At 41.4% G+C, this 26,213-nt stretch overlaps 2 protein-coding genes across 9 annotated transcripts in view; both read right to left on the reverse strand.

The window, feature by feature from the left end:
• The window catches only part of TTC39A (tetratricopeptide repeat domain 39A), a 53,976-nt gene extending 41,346 nt beyond the window's left edge, over positions 1–12,630 (reverse strand). Inside the window, exons 1-4 of one of the 5 annotated variants that reach the window (XM_081868254.1) lie at positions 8,781–8,920; positions 6,550–6,620; positions 2,827–2,843; positions 1,308–1,412 (exon numbers count right to left, since the gene is read on the reverse strand). In XM_081868254.1, the coding sequence (XP_081724380.1) occupies positions 1,308–1,412; positions 2,827–2,843; positions 6,550–6,567 (140 nt within the window). In that variant the 5' untranslated portion in view covers positions 6,568–6,620; positions 8,781–8,920. The other 4 variants (XM_081868255.1, XM_081868253.1, XM_081868256.1 and 1 more) reach the window with 4 other exon arrangements.
• A 1,123-nt stretch (positions 12,631–13,753) lies between these two features.
• The window catches only part of EPS15 (epidermal growth factor receptor pathway substrate 15), a 54,651-nt gene continuing 42,191 nt past the window's right edge, over positions 13,754–26,213 (reverse strand). For 2 of the 4 annotated variants that reach the window (XM_081868227.1, XM_081868226.1), the window contains exons 19-25: positions 24,866–24,901; positions 23,261–23,391; positions 22,320–22,389; positions 20,868–20,944; positions 19,198–19,360; positions 18,431–18,597; positions 13,754–15,921 (exon numbers count right to left, since the gene is read on the reverse strand). In XM_081868227.1, the coding sequence (XP_081724353.1) occupies positions 15,775–15,921; positions 18,431–18,597; positions 19,198–19,360; positions 20,868–20,944; positions 22,320–22,389; positions 23,261–23,391; positions 24,866–24,901 (791 nt within the window). In that variant the 3' untranslated portion in view covers positions 13,754–15,774. The remainder of the gene's footprint in view (positions 15,922–18,430; positions 18,598–19,197; positions 19,361–20,867; positions 20,945–22,319; positions 22,390–23,260; positions 23,392–24,865; positions 24,902–26,213) is intronic. The other 2 variants (XM_081868228.1, XM_081868229.1) reach the window with 2 other exon arrangements.

The following is a 26,213-nucleotide window of genomic DNA, read 5'->3' on the forward strand; positions in this document are numbered from 1 at the left end:
TTGCAAATAAACATTAATCAGGCAGGCTAATATTAATACTCTATCCCTTCTCTGCCCATGTCACTATGCCTAGTCATTTTCAATTCCACATATAGCTTACATTGGAAGACCAACAATTGGGTAGCACTAGGAACCACCAGACTGATAATACCACATTTCTCTATTTAGTGGCCTGGTTCACACAACACTATAGTTTGTTCTTGGCTGCAGCTCGTGGTTACCAAGGAGTGAGTTTAACCATGAACCCAGGCTCAGACAACACATTAAGCCAAATTTTGGCTTCTTTCAGCTTGATACACGAGTAAAAAGAACTGAGGAGGAGCAATGTGGCTGTGAGCTCCTCTCTGGGATCCTGCACATTTGCTTGGATTACCATGTCATGTAAACCAGGCAAGTGTTTTCAAATAATATTTAAACACTAAGGGTTATTTTTGCACAGATACTAGTAAAATGTGGGAGCACATTACAACTATTATTCTTGAGTAGAAAATGTTTAATTGTACAACTTATTCAGCTATTCGGCTGGTGGTACATTGCATCCCTAAATGGATACAACATCACCAGGTCTGGAAGTGAGTTACAAGCTTTTCTGTCAGAAATTGAGTATTAATACTTGCACTGGGGCTTATTCAATGCTTTTCATTTCAGGTTAAAAAATAATTTGAGAATCAGAGAGTCAGATTCCTATGTTCCTTTGAAAACAAACAAACAAACACACACACACACACACACACACAGTAGGTGAGGTTGAATGCCTGGGCCCCCTTCTCATTATTGGAATAGCCAGGTTAGCTTCCCAGTAGAACATTAAGGGGAACAAAGGAAGTGGATTTGTGAGAGACAGCAAATGGATAGGTCCCTCTCCCTCAACTTGTGGGTAGTTTGAAGGACAATAGGTCAGAGTGGAAAGTTGAGTTATGTGAACTAGAAGCTAGAACCCAGAAAGTAGCAAGCTAGGAACTGAGAGAGACAGAGCGATGTTTTATTTTCTGTTTGAATCCAAGGCTGTGGCTATGTGTGCAGGAAGACCCTCTTGGGGTGTTAATGCTGTGAACTCCTCCATCACAAAAGCTCAGGTTGTATATATGTGTAAATAAACCATATATTATAAAGACACCACAGTCTCTGCTGTGCCTCATTCCAAAGGAAACACGAACCCTGGGTAGGCGCCTAGAACCCTTGGAATCTTACACTGCTTGGAAACTGCAGTGGCATGCAACAATACAGAAAGACTTGTAAAAGCTAGTTACTTTAGCACCATAGCAGAAACACTAACAATAATTAGAGAAAGAAATAAACAAGCTTACTTAGTTTGCAGAGAAACAAGGGCATCCTGGAATTTGTTATTTAGAAACAGATCCACAGCTGCCATACATTCACTGAGAGCAACATTCAAGTCCTGTGCAGATGATCTGGAAAAAGAGAAAAGAGTTAATGCTAACTTCTCTGTTTCCAATGGGGCATGAGATAAAGAAGTCCCGTCCTCCCAAAGGTCAGCATGTTAACTATTAGAATGCTTTTCTTAAAGTGTATTTCTGTACATGTCTAGTCAGAGGTAAGAATCATTCAGTTCAATAAAACTTACTCCCAGGTAAGCACACATAGGATTGCACCCTTAGTTTTCACATACGAAGCACAATTACTCCATCAGCATCATGTTAGAAAATAACATCAGGCAATCTTGCTTGAAATGGCTTTTTTAAAAAAAATTATGTGAAAGGTGCAACATTTTGTGCTTGTGCATCTACAAGTGGGACTTGCAACAAAATGTACCAGAGGATTCTTATGCCCTATGAGTGCTCCTGTTCAAGGCTCTATTTTTTTTTTAAAGAAGAGAGAAACCTGAAATGCATAACAACTCATTGAAACACAAAAAACCCTCAAATAGTTTAATGCACTACACAACATATGTAATACAGTGGTGCCTCGCAAGACGAAAAGAATCTGTTCCGCGATTCTCTTCGTCTAGCGGTTTTTCCGTCTTGTGAAGCAAGCCCATTGACAGCTTAGTGGATTAGTGCTATTAGCGGTCTAGCGGCTTTTAGTGATCAGCTGTTAAGCGGCTTATCAGCGGAACAGCTGATAAGCGGCTTAGCGGCTTAGGAAAGGGGGGGAGCGAAAAAAACCCGCGGGAACTCGCAAGATTTTTTCATCTTGCGAAGCAACCCCATAGAGAAATTCGTTTAGCGAAGCGCCTCCAAAACGGAAAACCCTTTCATCTAGTGGGTTTTCCGTCTTGCGAGGCGTTCGTCTTGCGGGGCACCACTGTAAATTGTCAGAAGCTGAGCACTGCTCAATTATGGAAAAGGATTAAGAGTAGCACTATTCCACCATTTTTCTATGATACAGGGAGTCTGAGATAAAGTTTTAACCTCCAGAACAATTAGCAGTATATACACCTGCTTTACAGGACAAATGAAAGAAATTACGTATTCATGCAGCTCACAGGAGGCCGTGATGGTCACTAACCTTTAAAAGAGAATTAGACAAATTCATGGAGGAGAGGGCTATCAATGGCTACAAGCCATGAAGGCTATGCTCTGCCTCTACAGTTGGAGGCAGCAATGCTTATGAATGCCAGTGCTGGAAACTGCAGCTGGGAGAGAGTGCTGTTGTGCTCTAATCCTGCTTATGGGTTTCCCACAGGCATCTGGTTGGTCACTATGAGGACAGGATGCTGGACCAGAGGGACCATTGGCCTGATCCAGCAGGCTCTTCTTATGTTCTTACAATATGTCTTGTGATTGTGATATAAGCATAGAGATGGGTCTCATGTGCTCTTGTTCCATGGTATTTTAACAAGCAACTTATCTTCAGTTTGCTCACATGGACTCAACTGCTTCCTTCTCGGGATGCTATGTGCCGGACGTGCGGAAAGACAGGTCACATCGCCAGGGTCTGTAGATCGGCGGCGTTGGGAGCGACAGGAGCACCTAGACTGGAGCATCACAGATCGCCCACAGCAAACCATGTTCTAAAGGACTGCCACTACGTAACGGAGATCAACGGGAGGGTCATGCAGTTTCCAGCGCAAGGCAAGGCACACGTCAAGGTGAAGATTGAGGGTCAGCTGTGCGACATGGAGGTGGACTCCGGATCTGGATTCACTATCGTGTCGGACCAGACCACGAGGAGCCCTTCCCGGCAACTTTGCAGTCATACTCAGCGGGCCGCATCCATGTCATGGGAATGTGTGCTGTGAGAGTACAGTTCCGGGACAAACAGGCGGTACTGAAACTGGTGATTGCGAAGGGCAGTCGCCCCAGTCTCCTGGGCACTGACTGGTTCCCCGCCCTGGGACTGAGTATATCAGGGCTTAATTCAATCCAAACCTGCCCTGAGATGAGCGAGGCATTATGCAAAGAATTTGCTGGTCTCTTTAATGGAAAACTGGGTTGTTATAAAGGGCCCTCAGTTGACTTCGAATTGGACCCTGGGGTGGCCCCAATCCGACTCAAACCAAGGCGAGTGCCATTTGCACTGCAACCCAAGATCGAAGCAGAGCTGGATAAATTGGTCAAGCAGGGAGTTCTCTCACCCGTGGACTCCGCTAAGTGGGAGACTCCAATCGTCACGCCCCTTAAAGCAAATGGGGAAGTCAGGATCTGTGCTGATTACAAATGTACTATCAATAAGGCACTCAGGGGAAACTCATACCCCATTCCAGTCGTATCACATCTGTTGGCTAAACTGGCTGGGGGCAAGGTGTTCGCCAAAATTGACCTGGCACAAGCTTACCAACAGCTGCCAGTAACCCCACAATCAGCGGAAGCACAGACTATTGTCACACATAAAGGGGTGTTCAGAGTTAACAGATTACAATTTGGAGTTTGTGTGGCCCCAGGGATTTTTCAAGGGCTCATGGAACGCCTGTTAAGAGGTCTGCCGGGGGTCTTGCCATTTTTTGATGACGTTTTGATTGCTGGAAAAGACCCACAGGAATTGGTTGCGCGTGTCCGTGCAGTGTTGCTCAAGTTCAAGGAGGCGGGGTTGCAACTAAAAAAGGAAAAATGCAGTTTTGGGGTGCCAACTGTGGAATTCTTGGGGTTTAAAATTGATGCATCAGGCATCTACCCCACAGATGCTAAGGTTAAGGCCATCATCGAGGCACCACGACCACAGAACAAGACGGAGTTGCAGTCATTCCTGGGACTTATTAACTTTTATCATTCGTTTTTACCCCAGAAAGCTTCGGTAGCTGAACCATTACATAGACTGTTGCAGAAAAAGAATGTGTGGCGATGGGGGCAGGAGCAGCAGAAGGCTTTTGACTCCTTGAGAGGAATGCTGAGTAGCAAGAGCGTCCTTGCTCATTATGATGAATCGAAGCCGCTGGTCCTGGCATGTGATGCCTCTCAATACGGCCTGGGGGCGGTGCTGAGTCATAGGGAACCGGATGGGTCGGAAAAGCCCATCTCTTTCTATTCCCGTACGTTGTCGCCCACGGAGCGCAACTATGCTCAAATTGACAAAGAGGCGCTTGCAATTGTGGCAGGAATCAAAAAGTTCCATGATTATGTGTACGGTCGTCATTTCTCCATTGAAACGGACCACAAACCACTGTTGGGGTTGTTCAACCCGAACAAACAAACGCCACAAATTCTCTCCCCCAGAATGTTGCGTTGGTCTATATTCCTGAACGGGTTCCAGTACACCTTGACCCATGTGCCGGGGAAACGGTTGTGCCACGCTGATGCGCTGAGTCGATTGCCCCTTCCTGGCGGGAGCAATGAGGATCCTGCTCCAGCGGAGCACATAATGATGCTGGAAACACTTCCGGGGGCTCCTGTAACGGCTACTGATATTGCTGAGAAAACGAGGAAAGATGCTGTTCTCTCCCGTGTGCTCACTTGGGTGGGGAGGGGGTGGCCAGATGGTCCGCATGAAGACAAATTCAGGCCTTATGCGACAAGGCAGCACGAGTTATCCATGCATAAGGGTTGTCTCCTGTGGGGAGATAGGGTGATCATCCCAGCACCACTGAGAAACAGGGTTCTTGAGATGCTTCACATGGGACACCCGGGAATGGTCAGGATGAAGTCGCTAGCCCGATGTTATGTGTGGTGGCCTGGAATGGACCAGAACATAGAACAATGGGTACGAACATGCAAGGCATGCCAAGAGGTGTGGCCAGAAGTGGCCAGAGCACCAGTTCACTGGTGGGAGCAGTCCAGATCTCCCTGGAGCCGGCTGCACTTAGATTTTGCTGGGCCATTCCAGGGGAAGGTCTTTTTGGTTATCGTCGATGCATATTCCAAATGGTTAGAAGTGGCGATGGTCCCTAGCATGGCATCAGCTGCCGTAATCAAGGTGTTGAGGCAGCTGTTTGCAACCCACGGGTTACCTGAGACCATTGTATCAGATAATGGGGCAGCTTTTGTATCCCAAGAATTCAGGGCATTCTTGGCTGATAACTTCATAAGAGGGGTCACATCCGCGCCCTTTCACCCATCCTCCAATGGGCAGGCGGAGCGCATGGTAAGAACAGCCAAAGAATCCATTGCGCGCTTAATGGAGGGTAACTGGTCAGCTCACATCGCGCGAATGTTATTTTTGCAGCATGCGACGCCGTGTACTGCGATGGGCAAGTCGCCAGCTGAGCTGCTCTTGGGTAGAAGATTGGTAACGGTGCTGGATTATGTCCACCCGGATAAAATGCCAAACCGTAATTCAAGAGCAAACCCCCAGGCTGAGACTGACACAACAAGGTATTTCGCCCCTGAAGATCTGGTCTGGGTGAGGAACTATTCACGAGGTTCGCGGTGGGTGGCTGGTGTGGTCACCCGGGCTAGTGGACCTGTGTCCTATTATGTGACCTTGGAAAATGGGCAAGTTTGGAAGAGACATATAGATCAGCTGAGGCGCCGGGCGCTCAGCAGGGAGGAGTCTGATAATTCATCCCTAGCTAACGACGCAGAGCTGCAAGACCAGGGTGAAAATGGCCCAGAGGTGCAGTCACCAGGGGCTTCAGCAAATGAACCAGGGTCTGCTAGTCCTCAGGATGATGAGGTACAGGTAGGGGACCCTGAGATGTCTGGGACTCCATCTGTTCCTGACGAAACCCCTATAGCAGCCCCTCTACCACAGGTGACACCCAATCCAGAACCGGCAACACCTGTTGTCAGGAGATCAAGTAGAAGTTGTAGGACCCCACAGTACCTGAAAGATTACGTCTGCTGTGCTCACTAGGGGGGGAGGGGTGTTGCGTATTGAGTCAAAGGATTTTATATCTGTATTATTATTGTCTGTATTTGCATTAGGGTAAAGTAACTGCCTTTTGGTTCCAGAGGGTACAGCTACTATTGGTTCATTTAAGCTGCTGTATTTGGATCCTCTGTCTTATTGGTTGCCTCCAAAAGGCAGGACTGTGATTGCCTGATATTGTTCCCTCCAAAATGTATCCTTTCTAGCTGGTTCCCTGTCCCTATAAATGTAGCTCTCCCCTCCTCAGTCTTCAGTCTTGTTGCTTTTAATAAAGAAGTGTTACTAGAGAACTGTCTCCAGCATATTATGTCAAGAGAGCTGAAATCACAAACCCCATGTCACAACATTCTCCATATTCTTCATGCTCCCCTAGTAATGTCATTATCTTTCTGTCCTTTGATCCAAATGTAGTGGCCCTTAAAATACCATTAGCATAATTTCATATTAAATTAAGACATTAACTACTAAAAAGAAGCAGTAGACCTCAGTGCACCTGCTGGAATTGCTTCCCTCCCTAAGCAAAATGAGATAAGAACTACAAAACATTTTGTGCACTCAAAAATTATCTGGAAATAATAAATAAAACACAAAGGATAGCATCTCATAATTCATGACCAAACTTAACTTGCTCACTTCCAGAAGTATTTAATTGACACGGACACATTCACATCAAACATAGAAGCAAGTTCTTACGATATCATTTTAAAAAACACACAAAACAGGAATATGGTTCTTTCTTTCAACTACTACAGCAGTTGGCAACTAAAAAAGTCATAAATATTTGACTAGCAATGGATTTATTGCTAATTTCCACTGCAGCATCTAGTATTTATTCAATTGCTTTATTTCAGCAGTTATACCCTGCCCTTCCCCCAAATCAGAGCACAGAGCGCAACATGCAGTATAAACAATATAAAACATGTAACAAAATTAAATTGTACATCCATTATAAAAAACTGCAGCACCAGACCTCAATTCCATCCAGAATCAACACCAACATGATACTTATTATTATTTATTCAATTTATATCTCAGCCTTCCTGCCAAAGGAGTCCAGGGTGGCAAACACATCATTAAAATAATATTTAAAATATTCTAAATACAACTAGTCTCTCAATGAATTATTTCAGGGTTGCTAGGAATGGTATCTTTCTGCTTTCTAATACCTGGGTGAACAGAAATATTTTGAAGTCAATAATGAGGAAGACAGACTCTCCTCACCAGGGAAACTATTCCAGAAGTGGGGAATCACTACTGGAAAGGCCCTGCCATAGTTTAACACCAACTGGGCAGTTCCCAGTGGAGGCACCAGGTTCCAAAAGCTTGGATGGAGAGCATGTTTCTGCTTGTTGTCTGAAAACAGCTAATGTGGAGGACTCTCATATCTCAGTGAGGAGCTCTGTAAAAGGGGCGCCATTGCTGCAAATGCCATGCCTCATATCACTATTTTACTCACCACACTAGCCAGTGGGACTACAAGCAGAGACTTTTCAGCAGTTCTTAAGGTTTGGGGTAGCACATACTAGGAAATACATAAAAGGATTACTATTTTTTTTATTTAAAAAAAAACTAATTACAGACTAATGCCAACACCTTGAAGCGGGCGTGGTACAGTATATGAATGGCAGCCACTACAGTATCTTCAGAACTGAAGTAACATGACTCTGTCAGCTGTGCCCAACAGCCAGGTTGCAGCATTCTGTACCACCTGCAGCTTCTGGAATGTTGCATTTCTCTATATGGGTGGTTATTAGAGCATTGATAACTGGCGTTAAGCTGTTCCAGTCCAGAAACGGCCATAACTAGTGAACCAGCAATAGTTGGGCACAGGTAAGTCTCACCATTTTAAGTCACTTGGGTCTCTTGTGACAGCTTGGAATCAAGAATCACCCTCATCTATGAATCTGCTCCTATATGGGGCAGCACTCCCACTGAAGAACAGGCTGTCCACCTAATGCCTGGAACTGGGAACCACATTGACTCACAGAACCACTGTCTTGTTGAGATTGAGTTTATTAGCCCTCATCTGGCCCATCACCGCCCCCAGATAAAAGACATTTGAATAGCTCAGTTACTTTTAAATATATATGAAATGCTTTAGCCAATAACCCTAGTGTATTTCTTAAGTCCTAAACACAATGATGATTATGGATAAACTATTAAACTAGCAAACGTATCAGCTATTGTACTTTTTGGTATGCAAAGCAATATTTATTTCCTTTTAAATTTCCCAGCTGTTGTAATGGACTTACAACATGGCTTTGAAATAGCAACGTTTATTTCCTATCAAAGTTTATTTCCACTTCAAAGTGTAGTTACTGTGCATTTTTCTATCAGAAGTTGCCCAGAGATTATGCAGTCCATTGGCTAATTATAAAACTTCTCTAACCTAATTTATGGGTTAGCTATTGCAACATCACGAGCAAAGTAGACTGCTTTGACTTGTGATTTTGATTTACAGAAACAGGCAGTGGATTTGTTCAGGACATAAAAAAATACTATATTGGAAAAACACACTGAATTTGGATTGAATGCATTGAGCATAACCACTAACATACTGGAGTAGGAGCCAATACCTGTGCATTTGGAGGAAGTGCAAAAGGCGGCTACCAGGCTAGACAGTGTCCTCAGCATCCCAGAGGACATGACAGAGAACCTCCTGACCTCTATCACCTGCCTGGGGCACAGAATACAGTCATAAAGCAGAGAAAGTAAGAAGCAACAGACATTAAAGATTAAAAATAAAGGAAGTGTATTCTGGACAACCTATGACCATTTAATGTGCTGCTGTTATGCTGCACAGCATGCAGGAAAGAATTTGAACAGAGTAGCAAGAAAAACGTAGGCCTGGCTCCGAGTTTGTTTGTTTTAAAGTAGAAAATACTTATTACATTATATGTCTGACAACAGACAAACTTTTTTTGTTGCTGTTAAATTTAAAACTTTCAGTCTTCCAGCTTTACTTAATTTTATATAATTAATAATTTTATAATGAATTTTATAATGAATGATTTTAGAGTGTTGTTTGTGCTGTACTTTTGTACTGTTTTATTGTTGTTAGCCGCCCTGAGCCCGGCTTCGGCTGGGGTGGGCGGGATATAAATAAATTATATTATTATTATTATTATTATTATTATTATTATTATTTACAAGACAAATGGGAGAAAGATCTAGAGCAAGGAGTTTCAATAGTAGACTGATACTAAATATTAAAAATATTTTGAGTAGATTGCTACAAGCTGATTGGAAATAAAAAAAACACACCTTATAGAACTTAATCCAACAGTGTTCAACCTTGTACAAGTTGGATCAAATTTATCAGTGATTACATGGCACCATATCTCTAAAATGGGAAAACTCTTAGCTACAGTGTTGAAGAATAAAGGTAAAGGGACCCCTGACCATTAGGTCCAGTCATGGACGACTCTGGGGTTGCGGCACTCATCTCACTTTTTTGGCTGAGGGAGCCAGCGTACAGCTTCCGGGTCATGTGGCCAGCATGACTAGGGCGCTTCTGACGAACCAGAGCAGCACACGGAAATGCCGTTTACCTTCCTGCCGGAGCGGTACCTATTTATCTACTTGCACTTTGACGTGCTTTCAAATGAAAGACTTTCCTTCAAACAGCATAGTGCCCAAACCCTTTCTCTCCTATTCAAGTGCCCAACAGCTTTTGACCTATTGCACAGAGCCCTTCTCAACCCTCTGAAGGCTTTATGAAAACAGAGCAAACTTAACAATACAGTGGTACCTCGGGTTACATACACTTCAGGTTACAGACTCTGCTAATCCAGAAATAATACCTCAGGTTAAGAACTTTGCTTCAGGATGAGAACAGAAATCGCACAGCAGCGGTGCGGCAGCAGCGGGAGGCCCCATTAGCTAAAGTGGTGCTTCAGGTTAAGAACAGTTTCAGGTTAAGAAAGGACTTCCAGAATGAATTAAGTTCTTAACCCGAGGTACCATAGTAATCCAAATATGAGCAGCCAACTCATGACTTGCCAAAACTAAAGAGAAAATGAAGAATGGTCCCCCACAACTGTTAATTTTCTTCTCGGCCTTTTGACTAAGATCAAGTGTAATTTTCTTTAACTGTCTCTGTCATTTTAGCCAACTGAAAAGCTTATAAATAATTCAATAACAAGCACATTAAAGAGATCATCAATTCTGGCATATCCTGTCCTTTACCAAGTCCTGTTTAACATTTAATAGGTCTACATCTCCTCCTGTGCTTTGTAGAAAGCTGGCAGCACATTCAACCTAAGCAGGCTCTCACACACAAACACACTGAGCTTTTGGCAGTGATGGAAGAGAAATATTCTAGGGTTTTAAAAAACTGGGTTTGTGGGACAAGGATGGAACATTGTTTCCAGCATTCCCACCTCCTGTCCCCCAACAGCAAAGCTTAGCCCTGAAAATATTTGAAGTAAAAACGAAAAGGGTACCTTCTGAGCACGTGAAAAGTGCTTTCTCCTCATAACTTAGCAACCAGTTTCATATAGCAAGAATTTTGTAATTTGATCTGAACATACTGGAGACCACAATCAGAAGGTGGACACAGTGGGGCCAATCAAAATGGGGAAAACCTGGAATTGCCACCTTTTTCTGCATCACCATTCACTACCCAGTGGGCACAGGTCCAGACTTTAAAGCTCCATGCCCAAGTGTTGTTGTTGCTTTTCTCCTAGCACTTTCCCCAGGAAAACCTGTGTTTTACCACTGAATTGGAGCAACAGCAATCAAGTCTTCCCTGGATTGCCGTTTGCTCTGATTCAGCAGTAAAATGCAGGTTTTTCAGGGGAAACCATCGATACAAGACAAAACAGAACAAAAACACTTGGACATGGGGCTTAAGTTACAGAAGGGTAGATTTCAGTTGAACATTAGGAGAAACAAGGGGCAGACTTTGGTAATATGGCACCTGAGCAAGAACAAAATTTAGCGCACACACCCTAAATATTTCTTATTTTCACAGTAAGAAATTTGCACACACATAGCAGGGAGGTCAGGAATCCCACTTGCTTGCAACATTTATTTTCAGGCTGGCAGTAGATTCACCTGACATAAAGAGAGGAAAGTATGTACCTACAATATATGTCGCCTTAACTTACATAAAGTGGCAATACTGTAGTGCATCCCCTTTCACCTGCCATTTCTAAACATTTATGTAACCGCCTTAGGAATTTAGGAAGCTGACTTAGACCGAGTCAGACTGTTAGTCCATCTAGCTCAGTAACTGGCAGCAGCTCTCCAGGGGTTTCATACACACTCTATTTCAGTTTCACCTCAGGGTTACTACCTTTCTTTTTTCTTTTTACATTTAATGCTTTTCCACACACACAAACCCCAGCAGTTTACAGTCAGGAAGCGGAGTGGGAAATACACTCAATCCACATAACAATGCTAAATATGAGAGCCAGTGTGGTGTCGTGGTTATGAGTGTCAGGCTATGGGAAACCCAGCCAGATGGGCGGGGTATAAATACATTATTATTATTATTATTATTATTATTATTACTACTACTACTACTACTGGGAGGCAAGGGCTCTTGGCCCAGTCGCTGCCTCTCAGCCCAAAGGGCGGTTGTGGGGATTCAATGAGGCAGGGGAGAACCAGGCACACACCACCTTGAGCTCCTTTGGAAGAAAACACGAGAAATAATAATAATAATAATAATAATAATAATAATAATAATAATAATAATAACTGAAACAAACAAACCCATATTAGCTTCAGCAGCTACATGGCCCAGCCATGCAAACTTCCCGGCAGGTTTATTTGCAAATGTCGACATGCATGCCGGCAACAGCTTCACCTGTTGGTTCCCTGCCTGCCAAGGCAGCTTGCTCGTGAAATACAAGCGCGCCAACCTAGCTAAACCGAAGGCATGATCCACCTCCCCCAGAGTAAGTACCTCAGCTCTTTTTTCTTGCTGCTGCTGCTTCTGCGGCTACTTTGCGCGTCCATGAGGCTCCGCTAGGCTCGCCTCGAGATGAAGCGAGGTGCTGCTGAGGTAAAAAAAAAAAGCCCGCTCCGCCTCGATAGTCAGCGGCAAACTCATAACGCCGGGAAAGTGGAGGCAGGCGGCTCCAGAGCAAGGTCCCCGCGCTGCTGGGTGGCGGCTCCTCCCCTTTAAAGTTTCCGGCCGCCGCCTGTTCCCTCCTCATCCTGAGGCCTCTCAGGCGAGCGACCGCCCCCTGCAGGTCTCTCGGAGGGAGCCGCGTACTTGATAAACCGGCGTGATAAAGGAAACCAGCCCCAGCTGTAGCTCATCGCTTCGGGTCAAGGGCGTAGCGCCAGCTCAGGCAGGAGGGAGCTTCTAGGTTTGGGCTGGCAGGACAGGAAGGAAACTCCAAGACAGCCAGATGGGCGGGGTATAAATAATAAATTATTATTATTATCACCAGGTTACTCCCAAGGGAAGCTGTTCTCCTCCTCCTCCCTCTTTCTTTATTTTTTTCCCTTGTGCCCCCCCCCATAACAATGGTTAAACCAGTTCATCCCTTATCCAAGGCTACTTAGATCTTGCAGAGCTTGCCCCCCTTTCCCAATTCTCTGCAAACGTTTCACAACAGTGATAACGTCTCCTCCCGTCTTCCCTTGCAGAATGGACACTTGCCACCTTTCTTTCCCCCCAACTCGCCTTCTCCCGCTTTCAGCCTCTCTATCACAGGGCAGCTTTGCCAAGCCTTTGCAAATAAGCACTTCTTCATTTATACATGATGCATTTTTGTGCTCTTAAATATGTATTTATGAGAGTAGAGGCAAGCAGACACTGTCCAATTTGGAGGCTAGATCTGTATCGGAACTTAACCACAAATGATTGAATTTCAGAAGTAACTGATAGATGTAATTCATGTGAATGACATAGTCAGGTATCCCCCACCGTTTGTTGCTGTTTCTATTGTCCCCATGTAGGTTTCAAAAGCTTTAGAGATAGGGATCTATTTCTTGTCTGATGTCTAGGATGCTAATAACCACTTTGAGCTATTGAATAGGTAAAGGTAACGGTAAAGGGACCCCTGACCATTAGGTCCAGTTGTGGCTGACTCTGGGGTTGCAACACTCATCTCGCTTTATTGGCTGAGGGAGCCGGCGTACAGCTTCCAGGTCATGTGGCCAGCATGACTAAGCCGCTTCTGGCGAACCAGAGCAGCGCATGGAAACGCCATTTACCTTCCCGCCAGAGCGGTACCTATTTATCTACTTGCACTGCATGCTTTCGAACTGCTAGGTTGGCAGGAGCTGGGATTGAGCAATGGGAGCTCACCCCGTTGCGGGGATTCGAACCGCCGACCTTCTGATCGACAAGCCCTAGGCTCTGTGGTTTAACCCACAGCGCCACCCGCTGTGAACTACAAAATCCAAACACTGTAAAGAATAATACATTTGAGTAGCTTCTCAAAAAAACATACTTTAGGGAATTGAAAGTTCATTTAAAATTCATTTTCAAACCAAAACTAAAGTTGTGATGTTTCATATCTGTATACTTCCACAAGACACTGTACCGTTTACTTAAAAGTAAAAACAAAAACCAGACGAAACATAATATACTTAAACTGTTTTATTCATAATTATAAGCTATTTTAGAATTTTTAAACAAAGGTCTATAAATAGAGGCTAACCCCACCTGAACAAGTTATTAAAAGCCTTTTAAAACTTTAACAGTAATGCCATTTAAGCTGACACAGCAGTGGTTTATTTAGAAGCCTTCGAGTAAAGGTTCTGTGATCAGTCAGTAACATGAAATGTAACATCAAGTGACTCAGAACTTTAAATCCTATACAAGAAAGCTTGAATATATATATATTTATATGTATAATATATACACACAGATATTGTATTGGTCCACAAAGTATACATTTAACAAAAAAGGAAAAATCTATGTAGTCCAGTTAAACATACAATATGCACGATTAATGTTAATACAAAATTTGGGTAGATAAATTATGAACATTAATACTTGCAAGAGGTTTTGCTAGGTTACTTTTTTGAGCAGGTGTTTTAAAATGCTCATTTCCTAGTGCAAAATTTTCTCAGAACTGATCTCAATTTATAGGAAAATTGAGCAAAAACTACCTTCCTAAAAAGTCTCTTGCAGCAGCATCCACAGGTAACTGGAAAAGTTTCATCCTGATAGTGGTAACTATGCAACTCCTTGCAGCAGAAGAAAAATCATTTTAAAACTCTTAATTCGAGGCACAAATACCACAGTGTTTTGGGAGGGGGGAAGCAGAACCACCAGTTTTGTGTGGCTGTAGCCTAACCATGCATGTATTGAAGATGGAAGTGAAACGAGTCATTTGGAATGAGTTTAACATCCTGCAGAAAACATATTAGATAATAACTTACTTTCATTAACATTCAATTTTGACTTCGTTACTATAAAAGGAAATTTATTTTTAAGGTGCAACTATCAGTTGGCATTCAATAAATTATACACAACAGCAATCGACTGTTGTAAACTATATCTTTATGTAGTCTACTTCCTACCCTATTTCAAATTCTGCTGTCAACTTGCCAATTTAAGTTGCATATTTCACATAAGAAATTGGCTCAATTAGCAGTGGGGCATCAGAGTTCTTAACAGTGAACTTGGCCAAACAGTGTAATCTTAGAAATCTCCTTGGAACAATCCTAAAAGGTCATTTTAAAAAACCTGATAGTAGGCAAAATGGCAGTTAAAAGTTTCAGATAACACTAGTTGCATCTGGAATCTAGATTTTCTGTTAGATATCCACTCTAGAAGAAGAGTCTTCATTAAAAGGAAGCCCACAGACATAAAGGCACTCCATAGGCTTAACCTCAATTATCATCATCTTTAAAATATACAATAGATTTCTAATACCTGTGATAACCAGATCTGAACATTTTAGCAAGAAAGAAGCAGGATTATCAGCAATTTTTAAGTACATGAAGATTTGCCATAAACTACAGTTTGGTTGGCTACATGGCCAGATTTGATTACAAGGTGAAAATGTACTTTGCTAACTGGGCCACCTGGGAGACCTAAATAATTCGGTATTATAGTAATTGGCAAAATTTGGCCCTTTCAAAAAGAAAGCTAATCAAGACTTAGAACAAGCCATCTAATATTTTTAAGGGAAATATCAGTAACACATGACCTATCCATTTGTTTAAAGGCAATACAATGCACTCACTCATTTTATGTTGTTAGACACACCTGCACATTCTAGATCTTCAACACTGCGTAAGGCATGTATCAAAGGGGAACTTGCTTGGAGTCAGAATTGCCTTCTGAGATCTTTAAAAAATGCATTGCTGTGCCTTAATACAGATTTGTCTTTTTTGCATTATAAGAACTTACTTTGGTGTAATGGTTTATATAGTACACAAGAATATCAAGGTAAGTACAAATGGAACTTCGCTTTATTAAAAAAGAGTAGCCAGATGAGTTAAGTGAATATGAAAAAAATTACAAATAAGACATTACATTACTCAAAAATCACATTTGCAGGAATTTAAAGCCTTTTGTACTTCCCTGTGCATAAGCAGCTTCTGATTAGCTATACACATACAGGGCAAGGGACAAATGGTTGTGGCAATTCTTCATGCTTCTGATATTTCAGATTTACTGAGTGCAATAGCTAGTTCTAAATCTTCTTGTTCTTGTTGTTTCAACCTTGCAAGACGCTCTTTCTCCTCTCTCTCACTTTCCCTCTTTGCCCATTCAATCATATCTTCTTCAGTAGGATACTAAAATAGAGAAACCATGGATTTGTTAAATGAGGAGGTAAAAATCAAGTGTTTAAATAAGATTCTGTCCCCAGTTGGTTTAAATTATTGTTACCATCACTTAGAATTTAAATGGGTGTTTGGTCAGCATCTATGATTTATCTAGTTCATTGTTTCAATTGTTTAATTAAGAGGAGAAAAATATTTTCATTTGCCCCAAACACTCAAAGAAAATTGAAAGTGTGCATTTGATGTAGCTTGCAAAGATTTAAGTCCACTGTAAGAGTTTGGACTATAGGATCTTTGGCACAGTTACCTTAAACTGTTAATTAAAGAGAAGGATTATATTATATATATATAATGCTTATTTAAAACCACCCGACAATCCAAGTACACAGATTTAATTAAAGAAAGGCCTTTAAAATAATCAAGAGCACCATGTTACTGTTCCTCCCCAAAGGTTTACATCCCAGTGACCGTCATGCAATAAAGCAAGTTAAGAAATCCCAAGTCCACCACCGCTATGACCCACTGATTAACAGAGTAGCAAGATAGAAAGATGATTCCGTTTACTAAGGAAAATGTTATGGTAACATACGACACAGTTCATTTTTTCAGGTGCTGGCACAGAGAGCCAGTGTGATGTAGTGGTTGGGAGTGTCAGACTTAGGATCAAATCCTCACTGAGGGTTCAAATCCTCACTCAGCCATGAAGCTCACTGGGTAACCTTGGGCCAGTCACTTACTCTCAGCCTAACCTACCTCATGAGATTGTTGTGACAATAACATGGGGAGGAAGAGAGCTATGTACACCACCTTGAGATCATTTGAGGCAAAGTGGGATATAAAAGAAAGAAAGAAAGAAAGAAAGAAAGAAAGAAAGAAAGAGAGAGAGAGAGAGAGAGAGATTTTACATAGCTGAGGCTGGTGTGCCAACTGCACTCATTCCTTAAAGCATCTGATTTGGCCATCTTGATACATGTCTTAGTTACATCTTGATTAGATTACTGTCATGTGTTCTATAGGAAGCAGTCTTTGAAAAGTAAATGCTACAGGGGTTCTAGAATGATACAGCCAGACTATTGACCAGGAGCCAGTTACTGGGAATATTGGTTTCCAGGGAGAATTCAGTATGCTAGTTATGACTTTTAAAGACCTGGCTGATTGAAGGATCACCTCCTCCAATATAAGTCTGCCTGGCTAGTAATATTTCTGAGAGCACCCTTTTCTGCATCCAGTCAACATCAGGTTTGCTGGGGATGCAAGAAATGGTCTTTTCAATGGCTGAACAACTCCCTTCTTAAAGAAGCCTGTTCAGCCTCCTGTCTAGTGACCTTCTGCTAGCAGATGAAGATGTTGTTAAGACTAGACCTTCAGGCTGCTGTGTGTGCTCTGCTGCTGGTGGTAGATAGCTTCATCTAGTTATGTCTTTAACAGCTTGCTTTATAAATTTTTAAATAAGTTTTATTTTGCTGTATTTTGTTTTGTCATTCCTCCTTGGGCTGTGCACAGTTGTAGGAAGGCTGGATAAAAACTGACATAAATACATGTTCTCACTAACTTGACCCAGAAATCCTTTACAGTGTTAATTGATTGACTGATTGCTCCATGCTTCCTACCTTCAAGTACTTGAAATTTAATTCTGCGCTCCTTGGAAAATAACATCTCTCTTTCATGTGCATTGTACTTGTTCGCTCATTTACAGATCACTCAGCACTAACAGGGGACGGGTGGCATGCCAAGTTGACAGATCTGTGCCTTATCTTGAAGTGTTCTATACAACGAGGATGTTTACTTTTGGTAGTTTCCCTTTTTATAATAGTTTATGGCTAGGGCTGTTCATTCCCTTGAGTCGGTCTCCTGAACAAATCCTTACCACCCTCCCCTATTGTTTTGGCCTTTAAGATGCCTTGCCTACAAAGCCTGCTGCTGCATCAGTTGTCCCTGGGCCTGGGCCCTTCCCCCAGACTAATCTTACAGCAGAGGCAGCAGGCAGGGCCTAGCTGTATGGCTGGTTGCCAAAAAAGGAGCTCAGGGACAAGATTTCCTTGTCACACTATCAATTTGTATTTATGAATCTTGCAGGGGATTAAGCCTTCAAATGGTAGCTACAAGTACAATGTAAAGGTTGTGCTGCTTATTTTCTAACTGCCTAACTGTGACCTTAACATATGCTTTGAAGATAAATGATGCACTGCAGTTTGATATACTGTACAGACATTAAACCCTGAGGCACAATGTGTACTTACAGCTTTGTACGAAGACTGGGAAAGGTAACAATTATTCATGTGAAGCTAAATAATACATAAATGTGCAACTAAGAATCTGCTGCAACTGGCTGCATTTGTCCCAGAAGGAAGTGGTAATGTACCCTTTTTTTAGAGAGGCACTACTAACGTTAATATGTGCTACATCGTTGCATTGCGGTATGAAACCCATTTCACTCAATTTAAGTCTGGAAATGTTCACTGTTTTTCACAAAAATAAGTCATTAGAGTTAGCTTGATGCCTCCCCATCCTGTTTACTTACAGCACTGAAATTAGCAAAATTGCTGGTGTCCATCTCTTTGCACACACCAGTGGGAGCAAATGGGTCAGCTTCCTGTTCTTTGGAACCATCACAGCCTGGGAAGGGCTGGAAGGGATCATTCAGTTTAAAGGAATCCGAAGACTCCAATTTGTTGATAGGCCTTTTTCCTACATCAAAATAATCACTTTAGCATGATTATGAGTGTGGCAGAAATATTTATCCAGTGTACAATAGTGTTTTAGGTTACACCATCTCATTATATAGCCAAAAAACCCCCACAAAAAATCCTTAGTGCTGGTAGTCATAATCTGATTTAATCTGATTTCTAAAACCTTTCACGTTTTTCAGGGTTTGTTTGTATGTACATTCTTCCCATTTTTTTTCTCCATTTTGTAAGTGGTTCAGTGTGGGTAAGAGACAGTTCTTTCATTCAAATTAAAAAAATATATGCTTAATTTAATCTTATTTTAAAACTGGTTTAAACCAGCTTGCTTTATCAAATTCAATAAACTACTCAGCAACCAGCTTCTACAGTAGCACTGTCAGAGCAATTTAAAAGTTACAGCCTCTCTTCCAAATTTATGGCTCCCAACATGTATCTAAGTAAAGATTACCTAAATTAAGAAGGACGACTTAAAATTATGTAAGAAATAGAAGTAGTATAGGAATTAGTTGGTTACTAAATTAGAAGCTCTTTGCTCTCTTACAGCCATAAAGACATCTTTAAACCAAAGAGTAGCACACAGACACTTAGTACTGGTTCTTACCAGGTGGGGGAGGACAAGGTCTGGTAGGTGTTCCAGTTTTAGGAGGCAAAGCAGGAGGTACATCTTCATTTTTGGCTGGAGGTTCTTCAAACACATTTTTAGTTATGACCACACTGCTGACAGAGCCTGTTGTAGATGAACTAAATGGATCTTCATTATTTGCCTAAAAAACAAACAGACAGTAACAAAAACAGGAAAAGCTACTGTTTTGCTTAACAACATAGCTTGCGGGGAGGACGTGGCTATCATTTTCGTTTTCTACCATAAAACAGTGCTATTCAAGCGCCATAAAAACACAGGAGTTCATGCACTGACAAACTGCAGATGTCTGCAGATGTTCATGTACTTTTAAATTGTATTCCTGTGCCATGGAGAGTAATGGCAGGACCAAAAAATGGACTTTCATTTGTGCCAAGCAGAGAAACACAGCAGGCTGCTGTCACGGGACTGCCAAGGAACCCCGGGGGGGGGGGGAGAAGAAGAGTCAGAGCGGGAACAGTCAGAGGGAAACAGAGAGGAAGTGACGGAAGAGGAAGAGGGAGAGAGCCAGGAGGCAGGAAGGCTCTCCAATGCTGAAGCAGAGCCCTAGCAGTGCACAGGAAGTTCAGGAACAGACGTAGAGCCTGTGCCTGTGCCGTCTGCACAGGAAAGGAGAGGGTTATAGCGCAGGGACCAGAGACGTCCCATGAAACTTCCCCGCCTTTTCTGTTGGAGGAGAAGCCGGAGAAGACCACTCCCCAAATCTGAACCGGTTGATTCGGACGCATGATTGTAATGTGCTGCTTGTATATATGTAAAATAAAGGACTGTAAAAATATCTCTCTGAGTGAGCAGAGGGTGTTTATTGCGAAGAGCATACACAAGCCATCACTAAACGCTTTTGCAGGCTAGTAACTTTTGTGGTCTTGTATACAAGCTGCAGTAGTCAGAACTAGTCACATACATGCTCTGTTGCTCTTATATAATTTCACAGCAGTTAAAGATGAGGCTGGATTCGCTGCACAAGCAGCGTGATCACCACAAAAAAAACAGAACTGTGTGAGAGCTATTCCATGTATAACATGTGTGTGGAGTGACTTTCACATGACACAGGCATCTGAAGGCAGCCCTGTTTTGGGAAGCTTTTAATGTTTTATGTTGTTGTTGTTGTTTAGCTGCTTTGCCTGCATTTTGGTTAGAAGCTGCCAAGGGTGGCTGGGGCAACCCAGTCAGATGGGCAGGGTATTAATAAATTACAATTATGATTACGATTGGAGCAATTTTCATTTCTTGAAAGCTAACTTGCTTACTTGCTTGACTACCCTGCTGTTGAGAAGAATTGAAATATAGCAGCTTCAGAAACACTCTAAAAAGGATATATAAATCTTGGAATGGAAGCAGAAGAAAGTAAGGTAGTCAATGAGACTATGCAAGCACCTATACTCATAGTAGGTGTAGTTTTCCATTAATTGAATTGTGCTCATGGCAGTTCACAAAGCAAGTAACCTCAGAAATAATGAGGCTCACAGTAGCTTAAAATGTGGAATCAGTCTGAGAAGTCATGACCTGTTGATTTAGATTCAGCATCTGCTAAAGTTGTGTTTTTTATCCTCGTATGTAGGAGCCTCTAGTGTGTTGGTTACTGCAGCAATTTTATGCTTTTTCCACAGGCATTAATCATTTCAAATTACCTTTGACAATGTGCTGAAGTCAGCAAAGCCACTTCCAAATGATTCATTTCCAAACAGAGAGGCAAAGGGATCTGTAGCTAAAATAAGCAAAAGAGAAGAAAAGTTAATTCATTGACTAACAAAAGCTAGACAAGAGAGGAGATGAGTCTATTTTACATTGAATCTTTTGGATCTTACACCAGTTATAGGCAACACCCAGTTACGGTTGATCACCACCATAATGTTATTTATGTTATGTTTTTGGTGATTTTATATTATAAACTACCTTGTGATCTTTGGATAAAGGGCAGCATAGAAATTTTAGTAGTAGTAGTAATAATAATAATAATAATAATAATAATAATAATAATTACTATGATTTAAACTACAAGGTGGTAAAAGAACTCAGTGTAAGTAAATTCACAAGGTGGCATAAATGTTACTCAAAGTTCACATTCAAATTCAAACCAATGAGATTTGATAAGGATCAAGCCTTGTTCGCTACAGTACTGGATACATTGTTAAAGAGCAATAGTTAGAAAATAGTTTTGCAGAATTCTTACAAGACATGCAGACCTCATCGAAGTGTTATAAACATGATTTGAAATGAAGTCTCAAGGTGGGTGATTCTTTTACTTTCTATATTTCATAGAAACTATACATAACTCTTCAGTGTCCCAGTTTTGGTAACTGAATGGTAAGCCAGGCTATTATCAGTGAAATAAACCTCTGACTTCCGTGCCATATATTTAGCAATGCATTAGTACATTGTCACAACCAAGAATATAAATATTACCTTGCTGAATCAGATCAAAAGGTGTATCTACTTTTACAAACACACTGGGAGGGCATGAGGGAGACAGCCACAATCCCCTTTTGCTCCCAGAAATGGGTACATCTTTATCCAGGTTTGCAAATTAAGTTTTAGCCCACAAAAATAGTATCAGCCATCCTGTTTATACCTCTATGTCAGTCATTTGAACTGAGTGGCAAGCATCAACTTCAATTGTTTCCCATAAGTTGGTTATCTTATTTGTGCTCAACTAAGCAGACAAACGGTCATTTACAAAGCTCTCTTCATTATGCCTCTAACTGAAATGCATTTGGGTTCTCTTGTCAACTCAATCTCTGTTACAACACTAGATCTGCAGCCACAGAAAAGCGTTGTGGGATGATTTTGTACAGGTTTGTGTTAAGTTGTGTTCTTTGCATGTGCCTGAAAAGCGCCTTTCAGACATCACAGCAAGGCTCATTATGTATTAACCATAGCTCAGAACCCAAATCATGAATTTGAGCTGCCAAACACAGACAAGTCATAGTTTGAAGGTGTTTATCTGCTTTCATTTTCAGTTTGTTAATTCCTATCTAAGCACAGAATTTTCCACGAGGAAAAACGTTCAGTTCAGATATTATGCTAATCCATAGGCCATGATCACCAGAAGCCACAGCTTGAGAACCCACTTCAAGCCTTACCTGTATCACTTGATGTAGTAACAGCAATTCCACCAGGAGCAAAAGGATCATTATACTTCAGTGTTTCTGTCTAAAAGTTAAAATCCATTAAAGCTGTTTGCTTCAAACCATCAAGATTCTTAATTAGATAAGCTATTATTTGACAAAGGGTCAATATTTTAATATTTTTTAAATAAAATAAAATCCTATGCTAATGTCATTCCTAATTATTTGCTGAAGAATACAGAAAATATTAGTTTTGCTCTTAAAAATTGCATCAATCTCCCATGAAGGCAGAGATTTCTTTCTTTAAGAAACCAATCACCCATTAGATTGAACATTCAGCTGCCCTTGTGCCTTTTAAAGTATATTCCTTCCAGGCATTGTTACTTAAACTACCTGGAAAATTACTTTCAAATCAGTAGTATTAAAACAAATGTTTTGTTTGAAGCTGCCAGGATCCAGAGATGCTTATCAAGTCTCAACAGAACCTCAGATAAATTGCTGGCTAAGTCAACCAAAGCCCAGCTGCTATCCATGCAATGTTTTTAAAAACACAAGCACCATGCAGAAATCACCTGAACTGTTACACAGTCAAGTGCTGGTTATATTATGTTACATCTTTCATGGATCAATGTAGCTACCAAGTGAGTAAACCCTTCTTTAAAAATGGGAACTGGGAACAGTCATTCTGAACATTTCCTGTTACAACACCTCTCTATTTATTCATTTCCAAATATCTTATGATCTAATATTTCTAGTCTCTAGGTGAAGCACTTCACTTCAAGATGTCATAAAAGAATGGCAATACAGCTGCGGAGATCAATTGCCAACAGCCTATTGCATTTAAAACACACATGTTCATTGAGTTAGAGAAACTAGCAGCATTCCCTATTTAAATACTATGGTGGTGCTTCAGTTCAATACCCCAATAGATGTACATGTACTTCTTCCAGACTTACCGTGGAATTATTGCTGTTGCTTGTTGCACTGAAGGGGTCAATACTTCCAAAAGGATCTGTGGATGATTGCTTGAAAAAGGAGTCAGCTGCAAAAGGATCTGAACCTTTGAAAGGATCACTACCAAAAGGATCTTAAAGAAAACCAAGTCAAGATTTATTACTGAAGTTATGTTTTGCATTCACTTGCTGAAAGTTTTGCATTCTCTTATAGAACTATGTGCACAGTAATCTTGCTCATTTAAGTAGTGCCTATCTACTACAAAGCTCTGTTTTGCACCAAGGCCCAGTATAGGGGCTAGCTTGTTATATGCTTCCTCTCACTTGAAGCGCTCACCTAAATATGGCTTACACAAAATGTCAATGTAAGCAGTCCTTGCCTTCTCTGAGTATGCACTTACATGAGCATATGCTATGACATGTTTGGATATTCACCCTGCTAACAGGAACTTTAGCTACTGCTTCAACTACCTCTTCTGCAGTCCATGGCACAACATAATTGCTTTAATAATAATAATAATAATAATAATAATAATAATAATAATAATAATATATTTATACCCCGCCCATCTGGCTGGGCTAATATCATTTACTGCCTGAATCACACATTAAAATTTGTTGTTAGTGCTGACACAGAAAAAAGCTAGGGCTGCTTGCATGTACAAGAAACACATTGTATAAATACCTTCTAACCTCTAAAAGCTTGAAGCAGGAAGAAGAGTTAAAAAAATAATTAGGAAAATTTGAGGATGAATGGAGGGGAGAGGTAGCATTCTCTAGGAACATCAGCTTGGCAGAGGGTGTATGTTCAGCAGTTTTAAAAGCAGAGAAGGAAAGAACCCAAGAACCCACCTTCCTGGATCAGGCCAAAAGCCCATTTAGTCCAGCATCCTGTTCTTACAGAGACCAGCTGGTAAGCAGAACCAGAGCACAACAACCCTCTCCCCACCTGCAATTCCCAGCAACTGATCTTTATCCTCTATGAAGATGGCAAAGATGACCAAACCATTAATCAACAAAAAGCAGAAGGGAGTAAACATTATGAAAAGATTCTGAAGAAAATGTTCTACAATGATGCCTTCAATGCACTGGGATAAGAGAAGGAAAACAGATCTCATGGCAACAACATTTAGAATTTTCTAGCTGCTTGGTAAGCTTGGACTGGATGATTCCTGAATTTTCCCCTCCCAAAATCTGTTCACAGAACCTCTGGAGAACTCCCTTCTGCTTCCCTTAAACGGTACAAATAGGCAAGTAATAGGATGCCATAACCACATGCCAGTTAGTAGAAGATGTTGGGTCTCAGCCTCAAGCACTTCCTAGACAAAGCACTTTCTGATGTTAGGAGATCTGTGTGCCCAAAGTTGGGTTACTCCTTGTTCTAATAAGCTCAGCATTTCCCATAGCTTCCTCTGCAAAGTGAGCACCCTTGTGTTGCCTAATGTAATTGAGTTCTCCATCACAGGTAACATTTGTTTGGGAAACCTGCTAAGCCTGAACTCATATAGAGCTCCAGTTCTTCCATTTCTACTCCAAATAAAAAATTACAGTCCCCAACGAGTTCCTCAAATGTCCTGCTTGTGCATTAAAAAAAAAAAAGTAACTCACCAATCTTCCCAAAAGGGTCATCCTTGAAAGGATCACCTATTTTAAAGAGTGAAACATCACATGTAAATACTTTCCCTAGCACTTGTACAGACCTTTAGGGGCAAAAACAAACCTCTAATTACCTGTGAAGGAGTGTCAAATGGTTCTGTGCAGCTGTATACAACACAGGCCATATATGGGGTGTTGCGGGAGCTCAACCTGTATTCCCACTCATCTAAAATTTTTATCTGCCCTTCATCTTCCTTTCATTTCCTTCACCTAACTGTTGCAGAAGCTCTCAGGTATGTATGCTATGAGCTTCGACATCAAAGGACATGGGAGGAATTGCATCCCTACACAGAACCACTTGAACAGCTCCTACAACTAAGTACAACCTTGTTTTCTTCTTCAGTGCTCTCATACAGTTTCAAAATTAGATGAGCTTGCCTATTAGGAGGTAAAGGGAGAAGCGTCATGAAAAGAACAAAGGACTGCTCACTTTTGTGGCACTGATATCTATGGGGCTGGTTTGATCCTTTCCTTCATGTGACAGCTCCCTGGGGTGGCAAGGACACACACATTTTTATTGAAACCCTGGGAAAGGCACTGGGCTATTAAAACATTTCTGTCCCTGCCATTTCTCTGCTCTAAATTCCCAGTTCTTGAAAAGGTCTTGGCTATGCTCTCCCTCCCACACCCCAGAGTTAGAGCACTTTGATATGCATTAGTATGCAACACACATGGTTAGGCCCTCACAATCTGCCAAGACTCACCTCACAAATGCTAACCACAAGATGGTCAAAACAGCAATTCAAGAGTATCAATATTTTAAAAGAACCATTTTCCTGCTGTTATTTCCCTCATTTAGTAAGAAATATTATAGCCAAATACACATCACTGCATGGTAACCACAGAGAAGGTTCTGCATACCAGTTATTTTACTTCCTGAACACAACAGTCTATCAACAATGCACATACAATTTTGAAAACTGGAGAAAGCAAGGGAAAAAAGTGATGTTGATAAAGCAGAGCTAAAAGGAAAACCTGCCCAAGGTAGGGTTCCTTCCTCCCCCACCTCCCCCAAGACCTTTCACTTGAATTAGAATTTTCACTGAAGTTTTCCCCTTATCGTTTGCTCGTTTATTTTTATTCTCATTTGTCTCTTTTGTTTCATTTCTATATTTTATTGTATTTAGCTGTAAACTGCTCAGACAGACTTAAATTGAACAGTACCAGAACTGACCTAACATTTTAGAATGAAATCCAAGCCTTTAGAGAATATCAATTTGTACCATAATCTACTACTGCATATATTTTAGGAAATGATGTGTCTGTCCATTTGTTTATTTGTTCTCTCTATGCCCTTGTA

This window comes from Podarcis erhardii (genome assembly GCF_964252035.2).
Source record: "Podarcis erhardii genome assembly, chromosome: 6".
In the NCBI taxonomy this organism is placed as follows: Eukaryota; Metazoa; Chordata; class Lepidosauria; order Squamata; family Lacertidae; genus Podarcis; species Podarcis erhardii.